A 23797-nucleotide genomic window follows, 5' to 3' on the forward strand; every position below is an offset into this window, starting at 1 on the left:
TAATTGATCCAGCGTGAATTGCATCATCTACGGTTAAATTCTGAGGATTGATCTCTGGAACAATTGATTATGAGTAGCTAAAAGGCAATTGACTTCTCAGTACTGAAGTAATGTATATAGAACATCGTAGAGTGAATAATCTGGATCGCAAAATGTGGGGAGATGGGGAGATCAACAGGAAGAGCAAGGCTTGTTTTCACCAAACGCAATTGCCAATTGCATGGCGATATTTCCGATCCGCCACTGTTTCCGAGATGGGCACAATGTTTATGTGGAGAAACGCGACCAAAAAGAGCGGTTATTTGCACTGATTGGGCGCCACCTTGGAGTTTCAGATTGCTGCCCGGCGAAGAGTTGCGCGTTCCAGGCGCTGTTTCGTTTTTCTGACGTCAGAGTGCGGTGAAATTTCATCTGGGGCAAATCAACGTGTTCCCGACAGCTATAAGAGCGTGGGTTTCTTCTTTGGATGCAATTGATCTTGTATAATTCTTCTCTTAACTAAAATATCAAAAACTCAAATTCACAATGGGTATCTTCGATCAAGTTAAGGACAAGCTCTCCGACGAGCAATTCAGAGGTGATCTCACCGACAAGGCCAAGAGTGCCTACAACAGCTACAAGAACAAGAACAGTGGTAGCAATGACAATGACGATTCCTACGGATCTAACAACAACGATTCGTATGGTTCTTCTGGCAGAGACAACAACGACTCCTATGGCTCTAGCAACAAGAACGACTCTTATGGCTCTTCCAACAACGATTCGTATGGGTCTTCTGGCAGAGATAACCAGGACTCCTACGGTTCTTCTGGAAGAAACCAGGACTCATACGGTTCCGGTAACAACGACTCCTACGGTTCCTCCAACAACGACTCTTACGGCTCTTCCGGCAGAGGCAACCAGGATTCTTACGGTTCCTCCAACAATGACTCTTACGGTTCCTCCGGCAGAGGAAACCAGGATTCTTACGGTTCCGGTAACAACGACTCCTACGGTTCCTCCAACAACGACTCTTACGGCTCTTCCGGCAGAGGCAACCAGGATTCTTACGGTTCTAGCAATAATGATTCGTATGGCTCTTCTGGCAGAGACAACAACGACTCTTATGGTTCGTCTGGCAGAGATAACCAGGGATCGTACGGAGACTCCAACGATTCCTACGGCAACCAGGGCGGCCGTGGTGGCGACTACCAATCGAACGACTATTAGTTTGTAGCGTTTATTGATAATCAAATACGTGATTGTATATTTTAAAAGTCTGTAAAGATGTAGAAAAGTGGATCTTGAACAATCGAGCATGATGGGATCTCATCATGTGCCAAGCCGCATCATGCAAGCATGGACCTGCATAGAATTTATGTATGTCAACTATAGACTTCTAAGATTCGATTGTTTTCATTGGTGTATTGTTTAGGCTGAGAAGCGGTTCAGTTTTTACAGATTTCGCAAGCTTTTTATAAGTATATACTACATACATATGGTCATGAGCACGTTCCGTTTGTCCTCTAATCTGCTATGAGAAACTGACCAGACTATGGGTTCCGTTGGTCCTCTTCTTCACATCTCCTGAATGTTCAGCCGCTTCATTTTCAACAAAATATCCTGAATGGACTCATCAAGTTTCCCTTCAGCGTACTGCTGTCTCGACATTGCGTCCACTTGAACTTTCGGCTGGGCAGTGGGCAGGTGAATATCCTGTGGGTTGGGTGACAGCGTAGCCAATTTCTGGTAAACATCTGTAAAAAATTTCAACTGAACCTTTATGAAACTTTCAAATGTTGGATCCAACACTGCTAGTCTCATCGAGACGAATTGGGCCAGTTCCAGCTTTAAACGGTCGTTAAGGTCGAAATACGTTTTTTCTGCAACCCGGAAACCCTCAAGCGTGCGCTCGTGCTTGTCGGTTTCTTTCTCAGCAAATTCAGCTTGTTCTTCAATTTTGTCGGCCTTGAACCTCAACATATCATAATCCAGTTTCTTGCGATACCGCTTCTTGACGAGCCTACCTAGTTCATCGGTGTAGGCTTTGAATTCTGCAATCGGTGTAAGAACTGTAATTGAAAACGGATCCAACACTGATGGAAGGATTTCCCGTTTTATTGCATCAATTACCTTCAGATATTCCAGACTGATCCCGTCCCGGTTATTCACACCGGATTGGCCGTGGACTTTGCGGCGGTCCGACTCCTGGTCAAAGTCATATACTCCGTAGAAGGAGTCTAGTGTAACAGCAACATTCAATTGCACTTCCAGAAGGTCAGTGAAGTGGTCCAGCATCTTGGCCATTGACTCATGAAGTCTGTCTGTGAATTCAGCAAGGCGTTTGAAATTGGCCTCCTGTACATCAAACTCCCTATCCACAGACCCCTCCACTTTCCCACTCCTCATCATCATCTGGGTACCAGCCCTATTGACGGCCTTTTTAAATCCGGACCAAGACATGTTGAGCTATTAAGATAGTAAGATGAATAAAAGAAATGGAGAGACTAAAGATTGTCTACACATTAGATAGAGCATTGCTCGGCTCAGCCCGTAGGCCGTAGATCCCGCAGAGTTGTGTGAGAATTGAAAGAGATGATCGTGCGGCGCCCATCACGTGCATGCAGGCGACGACCCCGGATTCTTCACTTCATGCTTCTCAAACCCAACAGCAGCTGGAGAAACGGATCAAAGTGTTTTGGACTAATATAGAGTGGGGTTATATCTGGGATCCGTACGGGCACTTCCGATTCGTTCTCGTGCCCCAAAAGGGCTGTCGAAAGACCTATTTGGGGCGGCTGAGGATAGCCTATCTTGGACCCCCATAGACGGTATACGCCTACGCCTTTGTGAAGACTAGGCTTTGATAGGCTTTTTGTTATTGTTTGTTTAGATTTGCAAGCTTTGATTGGGGTTTTGTCTAGACCCATTCCCGTGGATCCACCGGCCGGGTCCCATCCCATTGGCCTAGTCGTCGGGGTAATGCCGACAGGGCTACCTTTGGAGCTAGCCTAGGGGTATCTCCGGCAAAATAGACGACATCTGAAAAATTTAAGTTTTTATATAAACCACAAGTACCTGTGCACAAATAACTTTTACGAATTGTTTGATTAGTGCAATTGTAACCAATATTTTTGAGTACAATTGCTATTGAAGGTCCTACCGTGTTCTACAACAAACCCAAGTACCAACTGCAAAATGAGAATTCCAAAAGCTCAGAACTTTAACGAAGATATCCACGACTTGGTGATTCGGTCTTTCCGCTGCTATGTCCTTGATCTGGTCGAGCAATATGGAGGTGGTCATCCTGGTTCTGCCATGGGAATGGTAGCCATAGGTATTGCTCTGTGGAAGTACACCATGAAGTACTCGCCAAACGACCCAACTTACTTCAACCGTGATCGTTTTGTCCTTTCTAACGGTCATACTTGTTTGTTTCAGTACCTGTTTCAGCACTTGACTGGTCTCAAGTCTATGACGGTCAAGCAATTGAAGTCGTACCATTCCTCGGACTACCACTCATTGACTCCAGGTCATCCCGAGATTGAGAACGATGCCGTTGAAGTAACCACCGGTCCTTTGGGTCAGGGAATTTCCAACTCGGTTGGACTTGCCATTGCCACAAAGAACTTGGCTGCTCTCTACAACAGGCCTGGTTTTGACGTTGTTAACAACAAGACATACGCCATCGTTGGTGATGCCTGTCTCCAGGAAGGTCCAGCCTTGGAGTCGATCTCTCTTGCAGGCCATCTCGGTCTCAGTAACCTAATCGTGATCTACGATAACAACCAGGTTTGTTGTGACGGATCTGTTGATATCGCCAACACTGAGGATATCAGTGCCAAGTTCAAGGCTTGCAACTGGAACGTGATTGACGTTTCTGATGCGGCTGAGGACGTTGCTACTCTGGTGCGTGCTCTGGAGTACGCCGGCCGCGAAACTTCTAGACCAACCTTGATCAATGCAAGAACTGTTATTGGTGCTGGTGCTGAGTTTGAGAACCATTGCAATGCTCACGGTAATGCATTGGGTGAGGCAGGTGTTCGTGCTGCCAAGGTTCGCTACGGATTCAACCCCAACCAAAAGTTCTATTTCCCCGAGGAAGTTTACGATTTCTTTAGTGAAATCCCTGCCAGAGGTGACAAGCTTGTTTCTGAGTGGAAACAACTTGTTTCTGCTTACTCCAAAGCCCATCCGGAAGTGGCTGCCGAGTTCCTCGGCCGTACTAGAGGTGAGCTGCCCAAGAACTGGAAGAGTCTTTTGCCCTCTGAAGCACCTACAGAGGCTACTGCCACTAGAACTACTGCCCGTGAATGTGTTCGTGCCTTTGGCAAAGGCGTTTCCAGTGTTATTGCTGGGTCTGCCGATTTGTCAGTTTCTGTCGATCTACCATGGGAGGGCGTGGAGTACTTCCTCAGTCCAGAGCTTGCTACAGAATGTGGCCTTAGTGGTTCTTTCAGAGGTCGTTACATTGAATTTGGTATTCGTGAGCATTCTATGTGTGCAATTGCTAGTGGATTGGCTGCTTTCAATCCTGGTACTTTTGTCCCAATCACATCCTCATTTTACATGTTCTATCTATACGCAGCCCCAGCATTGCGTATGGCTGCCCTTCAGGAATTGAAGGCCATTCACATTGCAACTCATGATTCCATTGGTGCTGGAGAAGATGGACCAACTCACCAGCCTATTGCACAGAGTGCTTTGTGGAGAGCCATGCCTAACTTCTATTACATGCGTCCAGCCGACGCTACTGAAGTTCGTGCATGTTTTGAGAAGGCCGTTGAGCTTCCTGTCTCGTCGTTATTGTCTCTGTCCAGACACGAAGTTCCACAGTATCCCGGAACATCTTCTCTTGCCAAAGCAAAGCGTGGTGGTTACGTCTTTAGAGATGTTGAACGTCCAGACTTCCAGTTCATTGGTGTTGGCTCCGAGATGGAGTGGGTTGTCAAGGCTGCAGACCTTTTGACCAAGACTAAGGGATACCGTATCAGGATTCTGTCTTTCCCATGTCAACGTTTGTTTGACGAGCAGAGTGTGAGCTATCGTCGCTCAGTTCTGCGCAGAGGTGAACTTCCAACCATCGTAGTCGAAGCATATGTGGCTTACGGATGGGAGAGATATGCCACGGCTGGCTACAATATGAACACCTTTGGAAAGTCTCTACCTGTGGATGATGTTTACCAATACTTTGGTTTCACTCCAGAGTCAATTGCCGACAGAGTTGACAGTTATGTCAAGCGTGTCAAGGCCGAGCCTCAATTGCTTTGGGAGTTCCAGGACTTAAAGACTCGTCCTAAGCACGACAAGTTGTAAGTTGATTCTTACAAGCACTGGCACTAATTTGCCTTTTTTTGTCTGTCTAATAATGAATTGAAAGCTACAGTTGAAAACTAAAATACTGAGGGTGTAGGGCAAAAGTTGACCAGTAAATCTTGAATGTCAGCCAGTGACAAATCATTTAGAGTGTGACATGAAAACAGTAGAAGATTCAGATAGGTTTAGAATTACACCCAACCAAGTCCCCTTGTTACGTTCAACAACCCTTGTGTTACATGCATTCCCGTCTGAGATATTCACCAGCCCATAGGCTCGGCTATTAGTTACACACTTGAATATTAGTATCTTTCTCGTAAAACTTTTCACCAAATGTTTCACAAGTCGTGCACACACCCATAATGCGGGGAAGGAAACCCGTGATCTCTTGGCAGAAGATGGGGTGCTTGAATTAGCATGCAGTGCATGCGGCATTGGAGGTTGGCGCGATATATGTTGATAGCAAAGATTGCTGAAGTTGTGCTATCCACAATTCGTTATCGCTTCCTGAAATATGATTTGGCAGTATGGGCGGATGATAGCAGTAAGCATAACACTTTAAACGGCAAGCGGAGGCACCCGTTTATGTTCACCTTGGTCCCCACAGGCCGCACCGTATAAAACCGGAACAAAGGGCCGTAGATGGCCAGAGATGACACGATGACACATCGATGACACATGTTGCTTCACACCCGGTATCATCTGCAACTGATTGACAGCCCTTACCTAACCGACCGGACCTGAGCGTCCTTGAGTCCCTCCCAAAGGGGACAAATGTGGGGTAGACTTAAGGCTGTGCTGGGCAGGAAGCTTATTGTTAGTAATGGGTGTGAAAATTTTTCAGCTGTAGAATAGGGAGCAGAGGTGTAATAATGATATTTTGATGGACCTATGGGCTTTTCTGTTACTGTATCGCTGTAGACCGTATGGTGAAAATACTCTATACTGCCTAGTTCCTATCCAGCCTTAGCCTATGTACGTGCTTTTATCAATCTTAGCGTCCTCTTGCCATCTATCACTCTCCACCTACCCCAGATTACATACATGACTTCCGGATCACTCTCGGATCGGACACATTCCTCCAATCAAATTCTACGGAACGCTGCCGATCCAAAGAGAGGGGACTCTCCGATGTCCAACTCCAGCACCTGTCAACAGTCTCGATGAATCAAAAGTCCCGGATCGACCCCCTCTCGGCACACTGGATATACCCGATTGGTCCTCCAAGTACTTCCGGCTTCTTTTCTTCTGCCACGCACACCCCTCCCCTCTCGAGAACGCCTAGTGTCCTTTAATCCAGAGATTGTTGTGTTAGAAAAACCCAACTGAAAAAGACAAAGTTCTAGTTTCAAATGATGGAGGCGCTGAGGGGGTCTGTTTAAGTGTCACTGTTAGACTATCCAGAAACTGTTTATTATAGCCTTTTGCTGCTGTTATGGAGTTGCTCTAAGTTCTCTTCACTTGGGTTTGGGCTGTTCTGTTTAACTTTTTGAGTTTACTCTGCGACGCTGTTTTAAATAAAAAAACAACTGTGCTGGAGACCCTTCTCGATTTGTTATATCAATTGTTACCGCATTACGTTTACTTACTGTTTTTTGATTGACTTATAATATTGGGCAAAATCGTGGCCAGTAAACAGTTGTCTTGTTTGTCAGTCATCGTCCACTTCCCAATCTTATTTTCATTTTACGACTTCACCTGTGTTGTGCTTTTGACCACTCCAATCAGATTGTCTGTCTCTACCTGTGTGCGGTATTGCTGACCTGGGTTTTCTCCTGTCTGGCTTCTGACAGTTTTTTTGACTCTGTGTGTCTTAATTTACTTTCTAGTTTAACATACTGGTTGCCTAGTTGGTTCTGTTTTCCTCTCTACCGATATCATCGAATTTCTCTGATCAACATGGCCAAAGAAAAGAATCAAGTACGCAAGCGCGTCCGTACTGGATGTCTCACATGCCGCAGGAAGCACAAGAAGTGTGATGAAAACCGCAACCCCAGGTGTGACTTCTGTACTTTAAAGGGATTAACGTGCATCTGGCCTGAGACCGTTAAGAAGATGGTTCACGTTCGCCATGCCAGCAAACCGGACCTGTCCAGCTTTGCTCTTCCTGAACTCCAACTTGATCCTTTTGCTTTTGATCCAGCTGCCGCATTCAACGGAATGGAACCTGTCGATTCGCGGGTTGGCTCTCTTGACTCGCTTGACCCATTGGACCCACTGGATCATTTACCAGGCATTGGCAGGGAACTGCAGGTGGAACCTGAACTTGATTATGGATCTTTTTTGAGTATGCCAGAACATCGGTATCCCCTGCCATCATTGCGTTCGTTGCTCCATGAGCCAGTGGCTGAGCCACTAGTCGATAAAACCACGGAGCTTTTGCTTCTGGGTAACTTTGTCGATTCTGTTGCCGCTTGGCTTGATATGTTTGGTGGAGACACATTTGCTTCCCAGGTACCTGTTCTTGCTAGAGAGAACATAGTTCTTTATAACGCCATGTTGGCTCTGAGTGCTCGCCACCTCGAGCGCAAGAGACCAAGCGTTTACAACGATCCAGCTTCGACGGTGGAGCTTTATCGCTTTGCAGTCCAGTCATTGGCCAATTCTGATAATACCACCTCTGTTAAGAAGGAGTTTGGCAATCATCTTTCGGAACTGGCAAACAGCTTGTCTGGTGCCCACAATGGTGAGAGCTCGGAAAATTTAGGTCTTGATGGACTTGCGACTGGTTTCGCTGAGTACTCATGCTCGTCGTATTCTGACTCCACTCGGTCTGAAACCTTTGCTTATGCTGACCACGCCCAAGATGATGCCTCTTTATGCGCCTGTCTTCTGCTTGTGTGTTTTGAAATGATCTCTGTGGAACCCGCGCGTTGGCGCCACCATCTTTCTGCTTTGGCACCAATATTTCGCACACAAAATGCTGTTGCAACGCCATTACGCCGTGCAATATTCTGGTGCTTTGCTCGCCTAGACGCTGCAAGTGTCGAGGTTGGCGAACAGGCCACACTGGTGGCTCCAGAGGACTATCCAACTCCGGAATCAAGCGTCGACGAGATGCAACATCTATCAGCTGTTGTATTTTGCCTCTTGGGAAACGAATGCTCTCCCTTCGAGTTTGACGAAAGATGGGCTGCTGCTTGGACCCAGCTCCAAAAATGGTTTACCGCGCGCCCCGCATCAATGCGTGAGATTGTATCACACCGCAGTGATGACAATCCGTTCCCACGCACTCTCTTCTCTACTCCAGCTGCTGTTACAGCCAACCAGATGTGGCACATGTGCCACATTCTGATGGTTCAAAACAAGCCGCGCCGTTTCCGTTTGGAGCCAAAAGAGCGCACCAACACCCGCCAGCGGGAACCTGACTCTGTTTCAAAGCCATCTTCTGTTTGCTCAGACTCTCTGGCCTCTCCCAGCTCGGTATTCTCGCTTTTCCAGGAATCGCCGCCCAGCCCACCAAGCGATGCCGATCCTGATGCTGATTCTAATACCCCAGGCTCATTCGAGAAGCCCACTTCGCACTCTCCTATCTGGCACGCAAAACAGATCTGTGGTATCTCGCTCACAAACGTCTTGGCCCGCCATCCCGATCCACACCGCAACGTTGCACAGTTGACGGCCCTTCAGCCACTCTGTATTGCGGCTAGGTTGGTGAGCTCTCGCCACGAACACAATGTTCTGTTGCGGTTATTCAGAGATATGGAAGCGTGTCCAGGTTTTGGGGGTTTGTTCTGGAGGGGAAGGGAGTTGTGTGAATATTGGCAGAACGAATGCTGAAGGAGTACCAGGCCATTCTTCCTTTCATCAGCTTGTTGAATAGGATGAAGATGAGCCTCTCATTTGTCTCATTTGTTATAAAACTTTCCAAGTTTGGCCGTTTAGTGATCCGGGATCCTAGCCATACAATCCCATCATTTGTCCACATCTACCGGCTTCTACTCCATTCAACTATGCCACCAAAAATGTTACTTTATTTCATGTTATTTTATTCCTTGTCTGTCATGTCTTACGCCTTATGAATTTATTTTCTTGTTTTAGTTAAAAAAATGCCGACAAAAGTTGTTTCATTCTGTAGGTTTGAGCCGTTTTCGAGCCGCACGAACGACCTACAGGACCCTAGGTCGTTCCCCGCTTAATTTACCTCTTTCGGCAACAGCAGCTCGCCCCTTATCGAGGCCCTTCTCAAGCATTTACCGGAAACATCAAGGTTCTCCAAGACCAATTGCTACGAAGCGCCCATGAGCGTCTCGCTAAAGTTCAGGAGGAATCAGGACAAGTCGACAACACTGTCAGATGAGTTTTGGTCCGAGTTCCTTGGCGTATTAAAGGACCGCAAACGACCTTCCGCCGCGTTGGAGAAGCAACTGCGATCCCAGATATCTAGCTTCGATCGGACAAAACGAAATGCTGACGAAGTGACAGTCGCATTGACGTCGCCGTTTTCAGATGGTTCTGTTAGCAAAGCGTTCAAGTTTGTGCGATTTTTCGATCTCGCAATCGCATCAAAACTGATGAGCGCAAGTGCCTTCTATCGCCAACTGCCACCGTTGGCTACATCTTGGGAAATCCCGCTGGTCGGAATGGATAATTGGAATAAGGTATTGTGCTATTTGGATTCGCTGCTCTTTGCCCTCTTTGCGCGCATGGAGTCGTTTGACCATTTGGTGGTGCCGAGGGCATTAGACGAGAGAATGACACCTGCTTTGGCTCACCAAGTCGCTGAACTCCGTACTTTGCTCCGTTTTGTTGTGAATTTGCTACGAGCTGGTGAGCAGGTCACTACTGACGTAATGCAGATGCTCTGCCTACAATTGTCCCGTCTGGGGTGCGATTTCTGCGTCAGTGGTAAGCAACAGGACTCTCTAGTAATGTTTGAGTCGTTGATGGAGTGTCTGGGATTGCCCCTTCTCACGTTAAAAATTGACATTATACATCGCGGAAAATTCAACTTGAATGATGACCTGCGGTTCATAAATGAGCGATGTCTTCTGATTAGTGTTCCTGAATCATCGAAAGAACCAGAGTCAGCCGATGACCCAGTCTCGCTCGAGGAATGTTTGAATTCGTACTTTAACAACAGCATCACAGTCAAGCGTCACATTGACAGACGAAGGACCATAGACTCGGTCCGCAGACCAGATTTGAGCGAGTATGCGGAACAAGCTGAACCAGAGGAAAAGGAAATGGCACATTACGAGGGATTGGTGGTGGAAAGGATTGCTTCTCATGATACGCTGAACGGGGTTTTCTCCAATGATTCCACTATTCGGTCTGAAGTATCGGCTGAAAGTTCGGCGCAGTCTCGACTGAAGACGCAAAGACCTGAAAATGGCTCCATTTCAAAGGTCTCGGACATTCTGGAACGGTCCAGAACACGTTCGTCTACCATTGTTTCTGTACTCAACTCGGCCAGCCATGGCCAACCCGCTTTGTCGCGGCGTGAGTCTAGCTTCTCGCATGAGGTGAATTTGCCAGCCTGGATGTTTCTTCAGCTCTTGCCGTATTATCCCAACCCGGATGTGGAGCTCAAGCCCAATAACGAAGAGGCTTCCTATGGCGGAACGGATGAGGATGTGGATCCACTAACTTCTCCATCCCCCATTCCCAGTCGATCCCGGCCTGTCGTCCCAATTTGCCTGAAACGCTATGTCTGGAGCACTGGTGGACACAAAATCAAGCGCAAGGTGGTGATACCACCGTTCATTAAACATCCCTACTTCATCTCGGAAGACAACTCCCAGGATGGGGTGGTCAACTTCAAGCGCGACGATTCACTCAACGCTCCTTGTGGCTCATTCATGCTCGTTCTAGAGAGTTGTGTATGTCACAGAGGCAGTTCCGTGAATTCGGGTCATTATGTGGCTCTTTCGCGAAAGCATCCGTTCCATCGTGACCAGCTGAGACAACCCCAGGACGACGAACCATGGTTACTTTTCAACGATATGGAAAAGGGCCGTGAAAAGGTTAAGGAGCTTTCTTTTAAAGATGCAATGGACTCGGAGTTTCCATATCTGCTATTCTATCGAATTGTGGATTTAGACCTGTCGGATGCGGATCTGTCGGATGATCGTCCAACCATCAAGGTGAGTGCTCCCAATGGCTCAAAGGAACGATTCTGGACTGAGTCTGATGATTCAGGCCGTACTCCTAGGAAGGGCTCGTATTTCAGTGAGATCTCGATAACCAGTGTCTCAACTGCTGCTGCGTCTGCGCCAGCATCTGCTGAACTGCCTTCGGTTGAAGACAGACTGAATTCTCATCGCCGACACCTCCATCCTCATTTTCTGAGCGGATCCCTCTCGAGATCGGTATCGCGGACTCGAAAACGTGAAGAAGAGAGAATTGAGAAGAAGGCAGATCCTCTTTTTGGAGATAAAGCGTATGTCGACCCCTCAGATATGTACTATTTCTATACGCTTGACAATGGTGAGTTGGCGAAGTCGGCAGATGATTTGAGACCACTGCAGTTGACCCAGTCAAGATCGAGCAAACCTCCTGTTTCGTCATCGGGAAGCACTGAGGAAACTAGTTTTACCGAGAAAGTTAACCAGGAGCTGGTACGCTTGGTTGAGGCGGAGAAGACTGGTAGTACTGTGGTGCCAACCCTTACGGGGGATGATGTGAACGAGCCGGAATCTGCTGCTTCTGAAACATCGACTACTGAAACATCGGCTACTGAAAACAAGCCTACTGACAATAAGCCTACTCCAGACCCAACCCCATTTTCACCTCCCCAGACCAAAAGTGCACCACTCCCTTTCCCTCAACCGCATTTGCATCATCTAACGCAACCCAAAAGACCCGGAACCATGTCGATTCCAATACTTTCGCCTGCCACTTCTGCATCCCCTTCAGATACACAGGCTGCTTCGATCGCCAGTTATAAAACAATTGGTGCTTTGCCATCCGCCGCCCGGCAGAGTAAAAATAGACTCGTGACGAAGAGCTCCAAAAAACACCGGAGGAAGCACGGTGATTGCATCATCGCATAATCGCATTACAGAGGCTGAAGGAGGTATCGTTCCATAGTATTTGTCAATGTTTTGTAGTTAATAAATTTATTCCCATGGGTATTGCTACAGTATTATAATAAGCTAGTTTATGCTGACGTTGAGTTTCACAGTGAGTTGCAAGGGCCGCAGCATCATGTGCATGAACTCCTGCATGATACGCCAAAACAATGCACTTCTGATACAGGGGAAACATTTAACCGACTCAATGCGTTGAAGCAATATCTTAGCTGTCAAGCTGTCATTTGTTGAACACTGTTCGAAGCAACTCTAAAAATGAAAATACAGCTATCTGGCCCATATGAATGCGGAAATTAGGTTAGCCAATCTCAAAAGTTTTGGATATCGTGAGAGTTTGACTTTGAGTACAACACACTCACTCAAATTGCCTTTGCTGCCCTCACACTTCAACAAATATGTCCCTTTGGCTTAGTGTTAAATGCACGGTGTTTTGTGGCAATGACCAGCCATTTTTAACCGGGCATCATCATTCCATTATCTTTCCATCAAGACACTTCTCGACCATCATAACCACGGCCTGCCTTTTGCAAGAACTCTTGCTCCAGCTGTTCCGTCCACCGATCCACAAAGTCCAAACCTTGATCATTATTCTCATTTTGTGTAAACCAGTTGAACACCGTATCGCTCGGATCCATGAAAGATTCAAAAGGAAAAGGCGAGGCCGTTTCCTGAAATGCTGGTGGAAATTCCTGATCAACCTGCGGTACAAACTTTTTCGCGCTTTCAGCATCAATATCACGCTCATAGTCACGAGGAACACGACCAGCAGTCTGTGACTTGGTCTTGAACTGAGAACACAGGTACATCAACACCGTGGAGTAGCGTGTGCAGAGATGTAGTTCATCCGGCGCCGCTTCCCTCAAAACAATAGCTGTTCTCTGGAGAATAGACAATATTTCTTCCAGAGGAATGGTAGATAGCGACAGAATGGCTGAGGTGGCCTCTGGTCGAGTTTCAGTCTCTTCTGAGGACGTGAGTGTGAGATAGCATTTCACTATGAAGGCCACCGACTTGACACTTCGGGTGAGCCAACGAATTGGCATGCACTTCAGTAATCGCAGTCTGTTGGTGCGATGCACAACGGCCAGTGTCTCTTTGGCAGCATTAAAGGCCATGTCAACATATCGAGACATGGAAAGAGCATCCAGTCGCGGATTTCTCCCATGAGATGTCTCACCAGCTTCACTGGAAAGGGCCAGTGAGTAGACATATAACTTGGCATAGTGATAATCAAATATCAATGACTCTCTATCAACCATTTCCGCCAACTTTTGGCAGTATTTGGAATCTGGCTGAAGGATCTTAGCCTCATGGACCTGGCTACTGGTGCTGGTTGCTGATGACGGTACTAGGAGTTGGTGATATCTGCGATACCAACTTTCCAACATGGGTGTCATCAAATCAAGTAGAGCCAAATTTTGGTGTTTTGTAAGCCCACCCAACTTCGGTTTGTTTCCATACAGAGACTCGTAGCACAGCGATGTGAACTGGAGCAGTTCCAGTCTCGCTCTTTGCATCGGAGTAAATTTCAATGAAGAATTCATAGGTGTATCACCAAGATCAACCTCTCCTAGCGACGGTGCCAACATCGATCTTCTTGTGATGTTCATCGCCGTGTGGGTCTCTGCAATGTGAGTAGCCAAAAACACGTTGGCATCGTTCTCCATGAACCCCATGTCTTGGGCCAGCCGTACTGCTGAACCAATCAACATCCAAGCCATTCTATCACTCCGTCTCATCGCTCCCAGACCGGCCATGCCGCTGGTATCACCCTCTGGCATCCCAGATCCATTGGGAGGCTTGAGATCGTCTTCTGGCATGTTTGCGTAATCGTTCCAACGCCAATGAATTGCCCTTGGATTCCACTCAGTGAATAGCAAAAATGCAAAAACTGTTCCCACAGATCTTGTCGAGGCCTCAGCCCAAACTGTCTGCGAGATTAGTCGCTGACAATAGACCCAGAGCCGTTCGTGGACCTCTACATGAAGTGGGTGTTTGGAGCCACGACTATCATCACTGTAAAACGGATGGTATCGCGCGCTTATAGTGAGAATAACACAAAGAAGCATCGGATACGCTGCCAGAACATCGGCATCGTGCAATTGTTTTGGGATGAATGGGAAGAATGGGTGCATCGTGGAGAAAAACAGGGCTACCAGTCTTCTGGCCTCCTCCTCCGACAAAATGGAATCCCTTCCGATATACTCAATCTCAGAAAGTCCTGAAGTTGGTGTGGGCCGCACACTATCTATTGACCTCATGGGCGGCATTCTATAGCGAGAACCTATCTGTGGCATCAGTTGCTCCTGGGCTGGGTCGCTGAGACTGTGTGAGCGTGCTCCGCTCTCAGCACCATCCGAGCTACTAGCTGTTTCGAAGACAGCCATTTTTGACCGGGCATCTATCCGGTCTCTATCATCAGCTTTTGCAATATCTCCGGCCACATGGGCCAGATATACCATCGTATTTCGTGAGGTACCCGTGTGTTCCCACGAAGAAGGGTGTGGGTGTGGACTCTCGTCCGACTGTCTGTTTGTGTTGTCGGATGGACTTATAGTCTTCGGAAGATCTTCCATGGTCGAACGTGTCTGAGAAGTTGCGAATCCCGAATCTTCGATTCGTCTAGCGTAAGTGCCGAGAGGACCTGCCATGAGGCCCTGGCTGGGCGTATTTATTCCGGGCTGAGGCCCAACAGAAGCAGAAGCGCGAGCAACTTTGTAATTTGTAGTTGCAGATGGTGATATTGACAGAACACGGCCTCTTTTGGCAGCTGCAAACACACACTCCTTCCTCTCACGTCTGCATCTGGCACACGGGGGATCATGAGGGTTGTTCATATCTCCAAGGTCACATTTTGTTTTGCGTAGACGGCAATTCAGACATGCCATATAATTGCGTTTGAATCCGGATGAATCCTCTGGGGCTTGCGCCATAATGAAGAAAGGCTTCGAGTGATGTGGCGATCTAGTGGTTTTGATAAGGCCTAGCAATCCTCGGGATGAAAATTAGCCTTGTATTCCCGCGAAAAACCGGCTTCGTGCGGCGCGTAATTTCGGCCGCCAAACCAACAATTTCCTATTCGTGCACCAACCAATATTTATTAATGCTAGAATCATCTGTGCCGAGCCATTTGATTGTGGTTATTTATCACGATTTATTGCATGGAATATGAGGTTCATGATATAGTCATTCATTGATGGTCTCTCTGGCTCAGTTTTTCTTATTCCGTTTTTGTGGTGACCCCATGGTGATCAAATCGGGCAAATACGGGTTGTGCAATGGATAGGCCCCCCACTTCTGGACAGCAAGATCGAGTCCCCAGTGCCAAAAGATGTTAAGTGTAATCAAGTGGCCTTTCTAAGGCTTTTCTACAGTTTGCAGCGTTAAATCATTCAACTCATCAAAAGCTCAGAACATGTATGTTTCAATTTATGTTTCAATTTTGGTTTCAATGTGAGTTATCTCTGATATATAGATATTCTCATAAATACGTATCATATGTAGTCCACGTATTTCATACACATTTGCGTGCTCTACTTCTGCTACACCGTTTTCGGAGATCTTATTAGTCTGTCTATCTATTTCGCCAGGGGCAGTTGTTAGCCGTGTATACACAAGGGAGATTCAAAACAGACAACTCTAGCCGAGTCTCCTCCGCTAGTCTCAGATAGCATACTTCCTCGTCCATTCCTTGGCCGTGGCTTCGTATTTGGATCTATCCGTCTTGTATATGTGTGCAATCTCTGGAACCAATGGATCGTCAGGATTAGCATCCGTCAGCAGCGAGCAGATAGACAAAAGCACCTTCGAGATGGTCAGCGCTGGGGACCACAGGTCTCCCAGAATGTCCAGGCAGATCGTGCCGTTTCCGTTGATGTTAGGGTGGTAGATCTTGGTAGTGAAGGTAACCTTTGGCGGCTTGAAAGGATAGTCTGTTGGAATATGGATATTCAGGAAGAAAACGCCGCCGGCATAAGGCGAATCTGGAGGACCCATTATCGAGGCTTGCCAGTGGTACAAATCGTCGCCCACTGGACCGGCCGAGCAGGACGAGGGCGGATCTCTGCCCAGATCTGCTAGTTCCTTATTAATACGCTTTGTAGACATGATGTGTTATTTCTGTGAGAATTCCAAATGAACCTTGGGGATCCTTGTGGAGATGTTCTTGTTGTTGCTGAAGAGAGGAGGACAAGGGGGCAAACGTCTCGTGGAGGAAAAGTGTTCGACAAGGGTCGGGTGCACGACCGCCCAGTCGTGTGCAGGATAATAGTGCGTATTTCTGGTCATGACGAAGTGTCCCTCCAAAATATTGAGGATTTGCACAGCTGAAAAATGGCAGAGCCCGGTCGACCGCCACGCCCAGAAACGCTGATTGCATCTTTGCCAGCTCTTCCTCCTTTCCCCTTCAATGTCCTCTAGGTTGTCATTGATATCCCGCCAACTAATCAGAAACATGTCCTACTCCACTCGTCAGATTGGTGCACCTAACACCCTCGATTTCAAGGTGTACATTGAAAAAGACGGCAAGCCCGTCTCGCCTTTCCATGACATCCCCCTCTACGCGGATGAGTCCAAGCAGGTGCTCAACATGATTGTCGAGGTCCCCAGATGGACCAACGCCAAGTTGGAGATCTCCAAGGAGATCACCCTCAACCCAATTATCCAAGACACGAAGAAGGGAAAGCTTCGTTTCGTGAGAAACTGTTTCCCTCACCACGGGTACATCCACAACTACGGTGCCTTCCCCCAAACCTGGGAAGACCCTAACGTCACCCACCCAGAGACCAAGGCCAAGGGTGACAACGATCCTTTGGATGTTTGTGAGATCGGTGAAGCCGTTGGTTACGTCGGTCAGGTCAAGCAGGTCAAGGTTCTTGGTGTCATGGCCTTGCTCGACGAAGGTGAGACCGACTGGAAGGTGATCGTCATCGACGTTAACGACGCCCTTGCCCCCAAGCTCAACAACATCGAGGATGTTGAGCAGCACATGCCCGGTTTGCTCAGAGCCACTAATGAATGGTTCCGTATCTACAAGATCCCTGATGGAAAGCCTGAGAACCAGTTCGCCTTCTCTGGTGAATGCAAAAACAAGAAGTACGCCGAGGAGGTTGTCACCGAGTGTGCCGAGGCCTGGAACCGTTTGATCAGCGGAAAGGTTGACCCTAACGGAATTGACCTCACCAGCACGACTTTGGCATCGGTCACTTCTTTCAGCCCATCTGTCCAGGTTCCACCTGCTTCTCCATTGCCAGCTGCTCCTATCGACAAGTCTGTTGACAAGTGGTTCTACATCTCTGGTGGTTCTGCCTAAGCCTGAGGGTTAGACTTGCGATTTCGATTGAGTCTTCATGGAAATCTCATAAGTTATTTGGGCTCTAGTTCATCTATTAAGCGGCACTACACAGTCCTCTGATTTATCTCTCCAAACCGTAGCGTCTTGCCTGCTCAGCTTGTCTCTCTTGTAATTGCTATTATATTTCCATTCGTACAATGGAAATGGCATATTTCTATCCTGATTTTGCGTTTTTCACAAACATGGCGATCTTATCGAAATCTTTCGTCCCATTCGTCTCAACACCACCAGAAACATCCACTCCCAACGTGCCCGAGTTCTTCAAAGCCTCTCCAACATTATCAGGAGTCAGCCCACCAGCCAATAAATACCGGCCTCCAGTCTCTCCAAGCAGATGCGCTCTTCCCCAGTCAACCGTTTTGCCTTCTCCACCAAGCTCGGAGTCCAGCAAGGCCAACAGATGCTTCTTAGAATTAACTTCCGCCAACAAAACTTCTATCGGCTGGTCAACCGTGATCCGCCGTATCACTGGGACCTTGATTCCTGGAATATATACTTCTGGGTCTTCGGAGCCGTGCAATTGGACAAAATCCAGTCCGATTTGGTCAACCATGGAGTTGATCTCGTCGAGGCTCTGGTTTCGAAACACTCCCACTAGAAAAGGACCATTCTGCTTCAGTGTTTCAGCAACATGCGCACTCCATGATTCTTCATTGAGATCAAGTGACTGGAGATGTTGCCAAAGCACGTTCGAGTTAGGAAACTCTCTTGAAAACGCGGCTCGTCTGGCTCTCACAACCCTGGATATCTCCGCAGCCTCCGCCACTTCCACGGTACGGGCTCTGTTCGGCACTAAGATGATCCCTGTGAGATCCGCTCCGGAGTCCAAAGCATGAGAAGCGGCTTTCGCGCTTTTTAGGCCGCAAATCTTTACCAAAGCCATGTTTGGATAGAAGAATTTAGTAGGTTAGAAGTAGAAAAGATTATGTGAGTAATGCGGTGTGACACTTGACCGACGAAAAATGACAGACACGCTTTGAAACTTACCCGTGTCCATATGACAGACTACAGCGTAGTATATTCAAGAGACCTACTAAATCGTCTTTAAAGCCAGCACTCTTTCCGCCAAGTACGTACCATGAGGATCCTGTTTTTGCTGTTGGCACTGGCCTCTTTTGGGTCGTGCTTTATAAGCAAAGATATGCTGAAACAGGCCCAGAGGATTTCGGAAAATGGAATACTGGAAGTCGATGACCCTCGCTTCGACATTCTGTTTGACGGGCCCAAAGACTACTATTTGATAGTTCTTTTCACAGCAACAAAAGTAAACGCTGGTTGTTCCGCATGTGATGCATTTGGGCCTATGTTTAAGACGGTGGCGCGTTCTTATGTCGCAAACTATCCGGACTCGAAACGCGTCTTCTTCGCAGAGGCTGACTTTGGTGATAACAGAGAACATTTCAAGCAGTTGCAAATGAACACGGTGCCGCATTTGTGGATTTATCCCCCCTCGGAGCTTACGGAGTCCGAGATCCAGGCAATTGAGCCGGCCGATTGGAAATCCATTGCCAACGTGACCTCTCCACACATGGTGTATAGACCACCAGATAAATTCATCACTGCTCGTGATACCGACGGTGGTGAACTACATTTTGCACAGTTTTTAAGCGAAGTCTTACACACCAACATTGTTCTTCAGAAACCGTTTGACGTTGCCGTTTTCCTTCAATATTTCTCGATCACATTTGCGGTTGTGTTTGCACTCAAGAAGAGAGGTCAAAGGATTTGGGGAAGACTTCAGAAGTACTATCTCTACTGTTTCCTCTCCATTCTTTCCATTTTGATCTCAGTTTCGGGGTTCAACTTTTCTACTCAAAGGCAGGTGCCCTTTCTAGCAAGAAACGATAAGGGCCAGATCATGTATTTATCGGGCGGGACCCACTACCAGTTTGGTTCTGAGATGCTGATCTCTGCAGGTTTCTATGTATTGCTGGGAGTAACCACTGTGCTTCTCATTACATGGGTTCCCAAACTAAAGGACCATACCAAGAGGGGTTTGGCCACGCTAGTGCTAACGGGAGTGCTGTTCGTGCTGTATTGTATGTTGGGAACGGTATTCCACTCTAAAGATTCGAGTTATCCATATGTGCCTTTGTCAATACCGGTGTTCTAAAAGCATTTCTCGAGATCTGAGGACTCGAACTATTCATGAATGTTGGGTTCAAGGTCTCAAGCATCTTCCTCCCTTTGCTCATCCACTTCCACCTTCTCCTCTTCACGGTTGATTATTATGAACGAAACCAAAATTAGCATCGCACTAAGAACATACAAAACCGATGTAGCTCTCTGTCTGAAAACCCAGTCCCCCACCATGGCTATGGGTATAGTCAAAGACAGTCCGACAGTCACCGTCAAAGGAGACGTCAGTAAAGTAGCATTGGCCCACAAAAAGTCTGCGATGAAGGAAATGAAGCAGTTGACAGCAAGCAATTTCCACGTAGTTGAACCATGGGGCATCTCCAAGGTCTCCAGTCCTGTAAGATGCAGCACCACTAGCAACGGCCACACAAAAAGCGTGTTATATATTCCCACGTAGCCAAAAAAAAGTCTCATGTTGATGTTACCAAAGTTAATCGCTTTGAGCTTCAACATGGCAGAATATACGCCGTAACAGACCGCACCGAGCAATGCCAGAACGTTACCCCAGAGAGGATGTGCTGATATGGCATCCGTCTTGTAATTGATCAGCAAAACACCTACAAAGCTCAGAACCAGCCCTGTCAGCTTTATTCTCGATATTGTATCAATACCCACTATCCAGCACACTAACAGAGTAAAGAAACTGCTCGTGGAGCTCAAAATCGTCTGGTTTGAGACAGAGGTATACAGCAGACTGGCGTTGTTGACTAGATTAGACAGAAACCACAACAGACAGAATTTGGCGGCTAGCACGGAAGTCTCGCGATGGGTCAATGCATCTGATGGTAATACCTGTTTGTAGAAGTGGTACGGTATCAAGTACAGAACAAATACCGAGGTGTTCAGATATGTTATCAGAAAGGGTTTGCTATAGAGGTCATCCTTGAATATTCCATCCACTAGAAACGAGGACAACACCCAAAGTATCACCACTCCAAGCAGCATAACAAGTCCTAGACTCCACTCATTTTGACGCAGCATTGTCTGCGATTCTATAGCTGATGTGTTGGGGAGTTGTCGATGGAAGTGATAGCTGATAAGACACATAGAACGGCTCTGGAAGTGTTAGATCTTGTCACGTGACTATATCTTTGGCCTTGAATTATAGGCTGGATGATGGTGTTGAGGTGGACACTTAGGCCGGGGAAGACTTATAAAATGAAGTTGGTTCAAGAATTGCATTGATATTGAGGTTGGTTATAGAGTAGGTTGAGTTTGGAATGAACAGATTGGGGATATAGTTACTATGTCGTTTTGGTATTTGTTCGAAATTATCAAAAATTTGAGAAACTCATCGAAAAGCAAAATAGAGGAAACCCCGAAACTAGAAGGAGATGCAATAGCAGATACACAGAGAAGTCATTTCCAACATTCGCCTCAAAATCAACCCAATACCTGTTTATGTACCAATAGATAATCCTTTTCAGATTCTCTGGACGGCTCAACCTTCAAGGCTGTGCGATGATATACCAGGTTTCTCAGATTCCTCAGGACCTACGGATAAAGCACTGAGAAAACGCCACTTTAAACCAGAAAAAAACAATCCCAATTATATACCATTATTTTTGCACAAATTGTGACAATAAATCAGTATACCAACATGTCTCGATGCCACTACTAGCATTCAGTCTCTCCAACCCCAGGTTCCTAGCCTTTATTTCACGGCTGTGCAACCGTTTCGAGCTAAATGATAATCTTGCCTAATTGGGCTAATTGTAAACATTCAATATATGCCTGAAGCGGTAAAACAAGATTGGTCTGTTCAACTTGTCTTGTGATTCTTTCTCTGTTCACACTCGTCAAGCGCAAAAAAAAAACCACAACTAGTTTCAGAATCTTGTCACGAGTAGTCATTAAATCCAGAGACACTCGAAGATGACGGCGTTTTACGGCACCAGCAACGCCTTTGGAACGATAGATCTACACTCGCCGCTGAAGATGTCGCCACAACATAGAAATCCAATATTTCAGGGAATGAGTCCAGTCGGGAAAATGGGCCAGCATCAGTCTATCTTCACAGGGAGCATGTCCCCCAACTTGAGGGTGGTTACTACTGATTGGTCGGGCAATAGACGCGGTGGTGAAACCGCTTCATCGGGCCAGGAAAGGAGTGCAGCAGGGTCACCTAATAAGAGAACTCTACGCAGAACCAATACTGCAGATAGGTTTATACCTGCAAGACACACTGTCTCGGGGAGACTCAACCAGGAAGAAAATGTTCCTCTTCCATACGCTTCACCGTCTGCTCACATAGAAAGCCAAAGCCAGAAGATTTACCAGAACACAGTTGCTGAGGCATGTGGTTTGGATGTCAGTGAGAGAATCCTGCAATTTCAACCAGCTCCCCCAGAAAGCAGAAAGCCAGCAGATCTCAAGTCTCAATACCGGAGCTCCGTTCCCATCCAACCGTCAGTTGCCCATGCAAGGGCCAAAAGAGTCCCCACAAACCCAGAAAAGGTCTTGGATGCTCCCGGGATTGTGGACGATTTTTATCTGAATCTCCTGGCATGGTCCTCGCTTAACGTTCTGGCGGTTGCACTGGAGGATGCGGTGTATGTTTGGAATGCTTCCACGGGCTCGGTGGAGAGTCTGGGAAGTTGCAACTGTCTCGTAACCTCAGTGAGATGGTCAGATGACGGGTATTATCTTTCGGTGGGAAAGAACGATGGCTCGGTGGAGCTGTACGATGTCGAGACTTTGGAGAGAGTGAGAACCATGAAGGGCCACGAGGCCCGCGTAGGGTCTCAATGCTGGAATCAACACATTCTTACTTCGGGCTCAAGATCAGGAAGAATATTCAATCACGACGTTAGGCAGCAGCAGCATATCGTGGCTACCCTTGACGGTCATTCAGCTGAGGTGTGTGGAATTGAATGGAGAAGTGATGGAGAACAACTGGCAACAGGCGGAAATGATAACGTGGTAAATGTATGGGATGCGAGATCGTCAATTCCAAAGTTTACCAAAACAGCACACAACGCTGCTGTAAAGGCGTTGTCATGGTGTCCTACTCAGCAGTCATTGTTGGCCACAGGAGGAGGAGCAGCAGATAAACAAATCCATTTCTGGAACACAACGGTAGGAGCACGTGTTAATACGATCGACGTTGGACACCAAGTTTCCTCCCTAAGATGGGGATATGCCAATGGCATCGGAAAGGAGATCTGTGCTACCCATGGCTCTTCATACGATAATGGAGTCAGCGTGTATGCATACCCTTCTCTCCAGAAAACAGGTGCAATTGCACAGGCTCATGAGTTGCGTATTCTAAACAGCGCATTGTCCCCAGATGGAATCACACTGGCAACGGTTTCAGCAGACGAGAACCTCAAGTTCTGGAAGCTGTTTGACTGTCCCAAAAAGTCAGATATGGTCAGCTCTCTGACTACAGGAAAGGCTATGGGAAAAGTAATGACTATCAGATGATTACGGCAAAGTGCAGAAACACAACGAAACCTGCCAAATGTATAGATAATGTACCAATACAATACCAAAGGAAAAAACGCCGCACCATGTAAGTGCACCACACAATATGTACTCTGCGCGGGAAGAGGCATCCCAATCGGGAAGGTCTATTCGGGCGCTGTAGCAGGCGCCAAAGAGAAGCTTCTTTCAGTGTCAATTCAGTGACAGTTTCAAGAGATGGGGGTATGGAATCAGACAAATATCTGAGGTTGTACTGCGTAATTTTCTTAGAAGCCCCGATTATGGGGTATAGGTCCAGATATAGCTCCAATTTTAGACTCAAATCACGCTTTTTTAAGTGCCTTTTTCCACTTCTCCACGGATCCTCCGCGTTTGCAACCGGCTTCGGCGAGGCTTCAGTTTTCCGCGGTGTAGATCAAGCGGTATCGGGGTTACTTAATAGGAGTGATTCGCGCGGTCCTCCCTCACATGGGACTCTTGTGAATATTTTTTGATTAATTTTGAATACTTCTGAATACTTGTTCGCCGTCTAGTCTTTAACCGTTTGAAA

General features: G+C 47.1%; 12 protein-coding genes across 12 annotated transcripts; 7 read left to right on the plus strand and 5 right to left on the minus strand.

The window, feature by feature from the left end:
* Positions 1-525: 525 nt before the first annotated feature.
* On the plus strand, positions 526-1209 carry KUCA_T00003262001 (uncharacterized protein; the record flags this gene model as incomplete). Its single annotated transcript, XM_022601659.1, has 1 exon — positions 526-1209. One exon carries the CDS (start codon positions 526-528, stop codon positions 1207-1209), a length of 684 nt encoding a protein of 227 aa, XP_022459280.1.
* A 348-nt stretch (positions 1210-1557) lies between these two features.
* On the minus strand, positions 1558-2442 carry KUCA_T00003263001 (uncharacterized protein; the record flags this gene model as incomplete). Its single annotated transcript, XM_022601660.1, has 1 exon — positions 1558-2442. The coding sequence occupies one exon, from the start codon at positions 2440-2442 to the stop codon at positions 1558-1560; it is 885 nt and encodes a 294-aa protein (XP_022459281.1).
* A 735-nt stretch (positions 2443-3177) lies between these two features.
* KUCA_T00003264001 (uncharacterized protein) lies at positions 3178-5295 on the plus strand (the record flags this gene model as incomplete). Its single annotated transcript, XM_022601661.1, has 1 exon — positions 3178-5295. The coding sequence occupies one exon, from the start codon at positions 3178-3180 to the stop codon at positions 5293-5295; it is 2118 nt and encodes a 705-aa protein (XP_022459282.1).
* A 1899-nt stretch (positions 5296-7194) lies between these two features.
* Positions 7195-9075, plus strand: KUCA_T00003265001 (uncharacterized protein; the record flags this gene model as incomplete). The annotated part of the gene is made up of 1 exon (XM_022601662.1): positions 7195-9075. The coding sequence occupies one exon, from the start codon at positions 7195-7197 to the stop codon at positions 9073-9075; it is 1881 nt and encodes a 626-aa protein (XP_022459283.1).
* A 461-nt stretch (positions 9076-9536) lies between these two features.
* KUCA_T00003266001 (uncharacterized protein) lies at positions 9537-12290 on the plus strand (the record flags this gene model as incomplete). The annotated part of the gene is made up of 1 exon (XM_022601664.1): positions 9537-12290. One exon carries the CDS (start codon positions 9537-9539, stop codon positions 12288-12290), a length of 2754 nt encoding a protein of 917 aa, XP_022459284.1.
* Positions 12291-12814: 524 nt separating this feature from the next.
* On the minus strand, positions 12815-15262 carry KUCA_T00003267001 (uncharacterized protein; the record flags this gene model as incomplete). Its single annotated transcript, XM_022601665.1, has 1 exon — positions 12815-15262. One exon carries the CDS (start codon positions 15260-15262, stop codon positions 12815-12817), a length of 2448 nt encoding a protein of 815 aa, XP_022459285.1.
* Positions 15263-15992: 730 nt separating this feature from the next.
* KUCA_T00003268001 (uncharacterized protein) lies at positions 15993-16436 on the minus strand (the record flags this gene model as incomplete). Its single annotated transcript, XM_022601666.1, has 1 exon — positions 15993-16436. One exon carries the CDS (start codon positions 16434-16436, stop codon positions 15993-15995), a length of 444 nt encoding a protein of 147 aa, XP_022459286.1.
* Positions 16437-16737: 301 nt separating this feature from the next.
* On the plus strand, positions 16738-17640 carry KUCA_T00003269001 (uncharacterized protein; the record flags this gene model as incomplete). Its single annotated transcript, XM_022601667.1, has 1 exon — positions 16738-17640. One exon carries the CDS (start codon positions 16738-16740, stop codon positions 17638-17640), a length of 903 nt encoding a protein of 300 aa, XP_022459287.1.
* A 196-nt stretch (positions 17641-17836) lies between these two features.
* Positions 17837-18565, minus strand: KUCA_T00003270001 (uncharacterized protein; the record flags this gene model as incomplete). Its single annotated transcript, XM_022601668.1, has 1 exon — positions 17837-18565. One exon carries the CDS (start codon positions 18563-18565, stop codon positions 17837-17839), a length of 729 nt encoding a protein of 242 aa, XP_022459288.1.
* Positions 18566-18760: 195 nt separating this feature from the next.
* Positions 18761-19795, plus strand: KUCA_T00003271001 (uncharacterized protein; the record flags this gene model as incomplete). Its single annotated transcript, XM_022601669.1, has 1 exon — positions 18761-19795. One exon carries the CDS (start codon positions 18761-18763, stop codon positions 19793-19795), a length of 1035 nt encoding a protein of 344 aa, XP_022459289.1.
* Positions 19796-19851: 56 nt separating this feature from the next.
* Positions 19852-20868, minus strand: KUCA_T00003272001 (uncharacterized protein; the record flags this gene model as incomplete). The annotated part of the gene is made up of 1 exon (XM_022601670.1): positions 19852-20868. One exon carries the CDS (start codon positions 20866-20868, stop codon positions 19852-19854), a length of 1017 nt encoding a protein of 338 aa, XP_022459290.1.
* An 828-nt stretch (positions 20869-21696) lies between these two features.
* On the plus strand, positions 21697-23247 carry KUCA_T00003273001 (uncharacterized protein; the record flags this gene model as incomplete). The annotated part of the gene is made up of 1 exon (XM_022601671.1): positions 21697-23247. The coding sequence occupies one exon, from the start codon at positions 21697-21699 to the stop codon at positions 23245-23247; it is 1551 nt and encodes a 516-aa protein (XP_022459291.1).
* Between the last annotated feature and the right edge of the window lie 550 nt (positions 23248-23797).

This window comes from Kuraishia capsulata, genomic scaffold (genome assembly GCF_000576695.1).
Source record: "Kuraishia capsulata CBS 1993 genomic scaffold, Kuraishia_capsulata_scaffold_4, whole genome shotgun sequence".
In the NCBI taxonomy this organism is placed as follows: domain Eukaryota; kingdom Fungi; phylum Ascomycota; class Pichiomycetes; order Pichiales; family Pichiaceae; genus Kuraishia; species Kuraishia capsulata.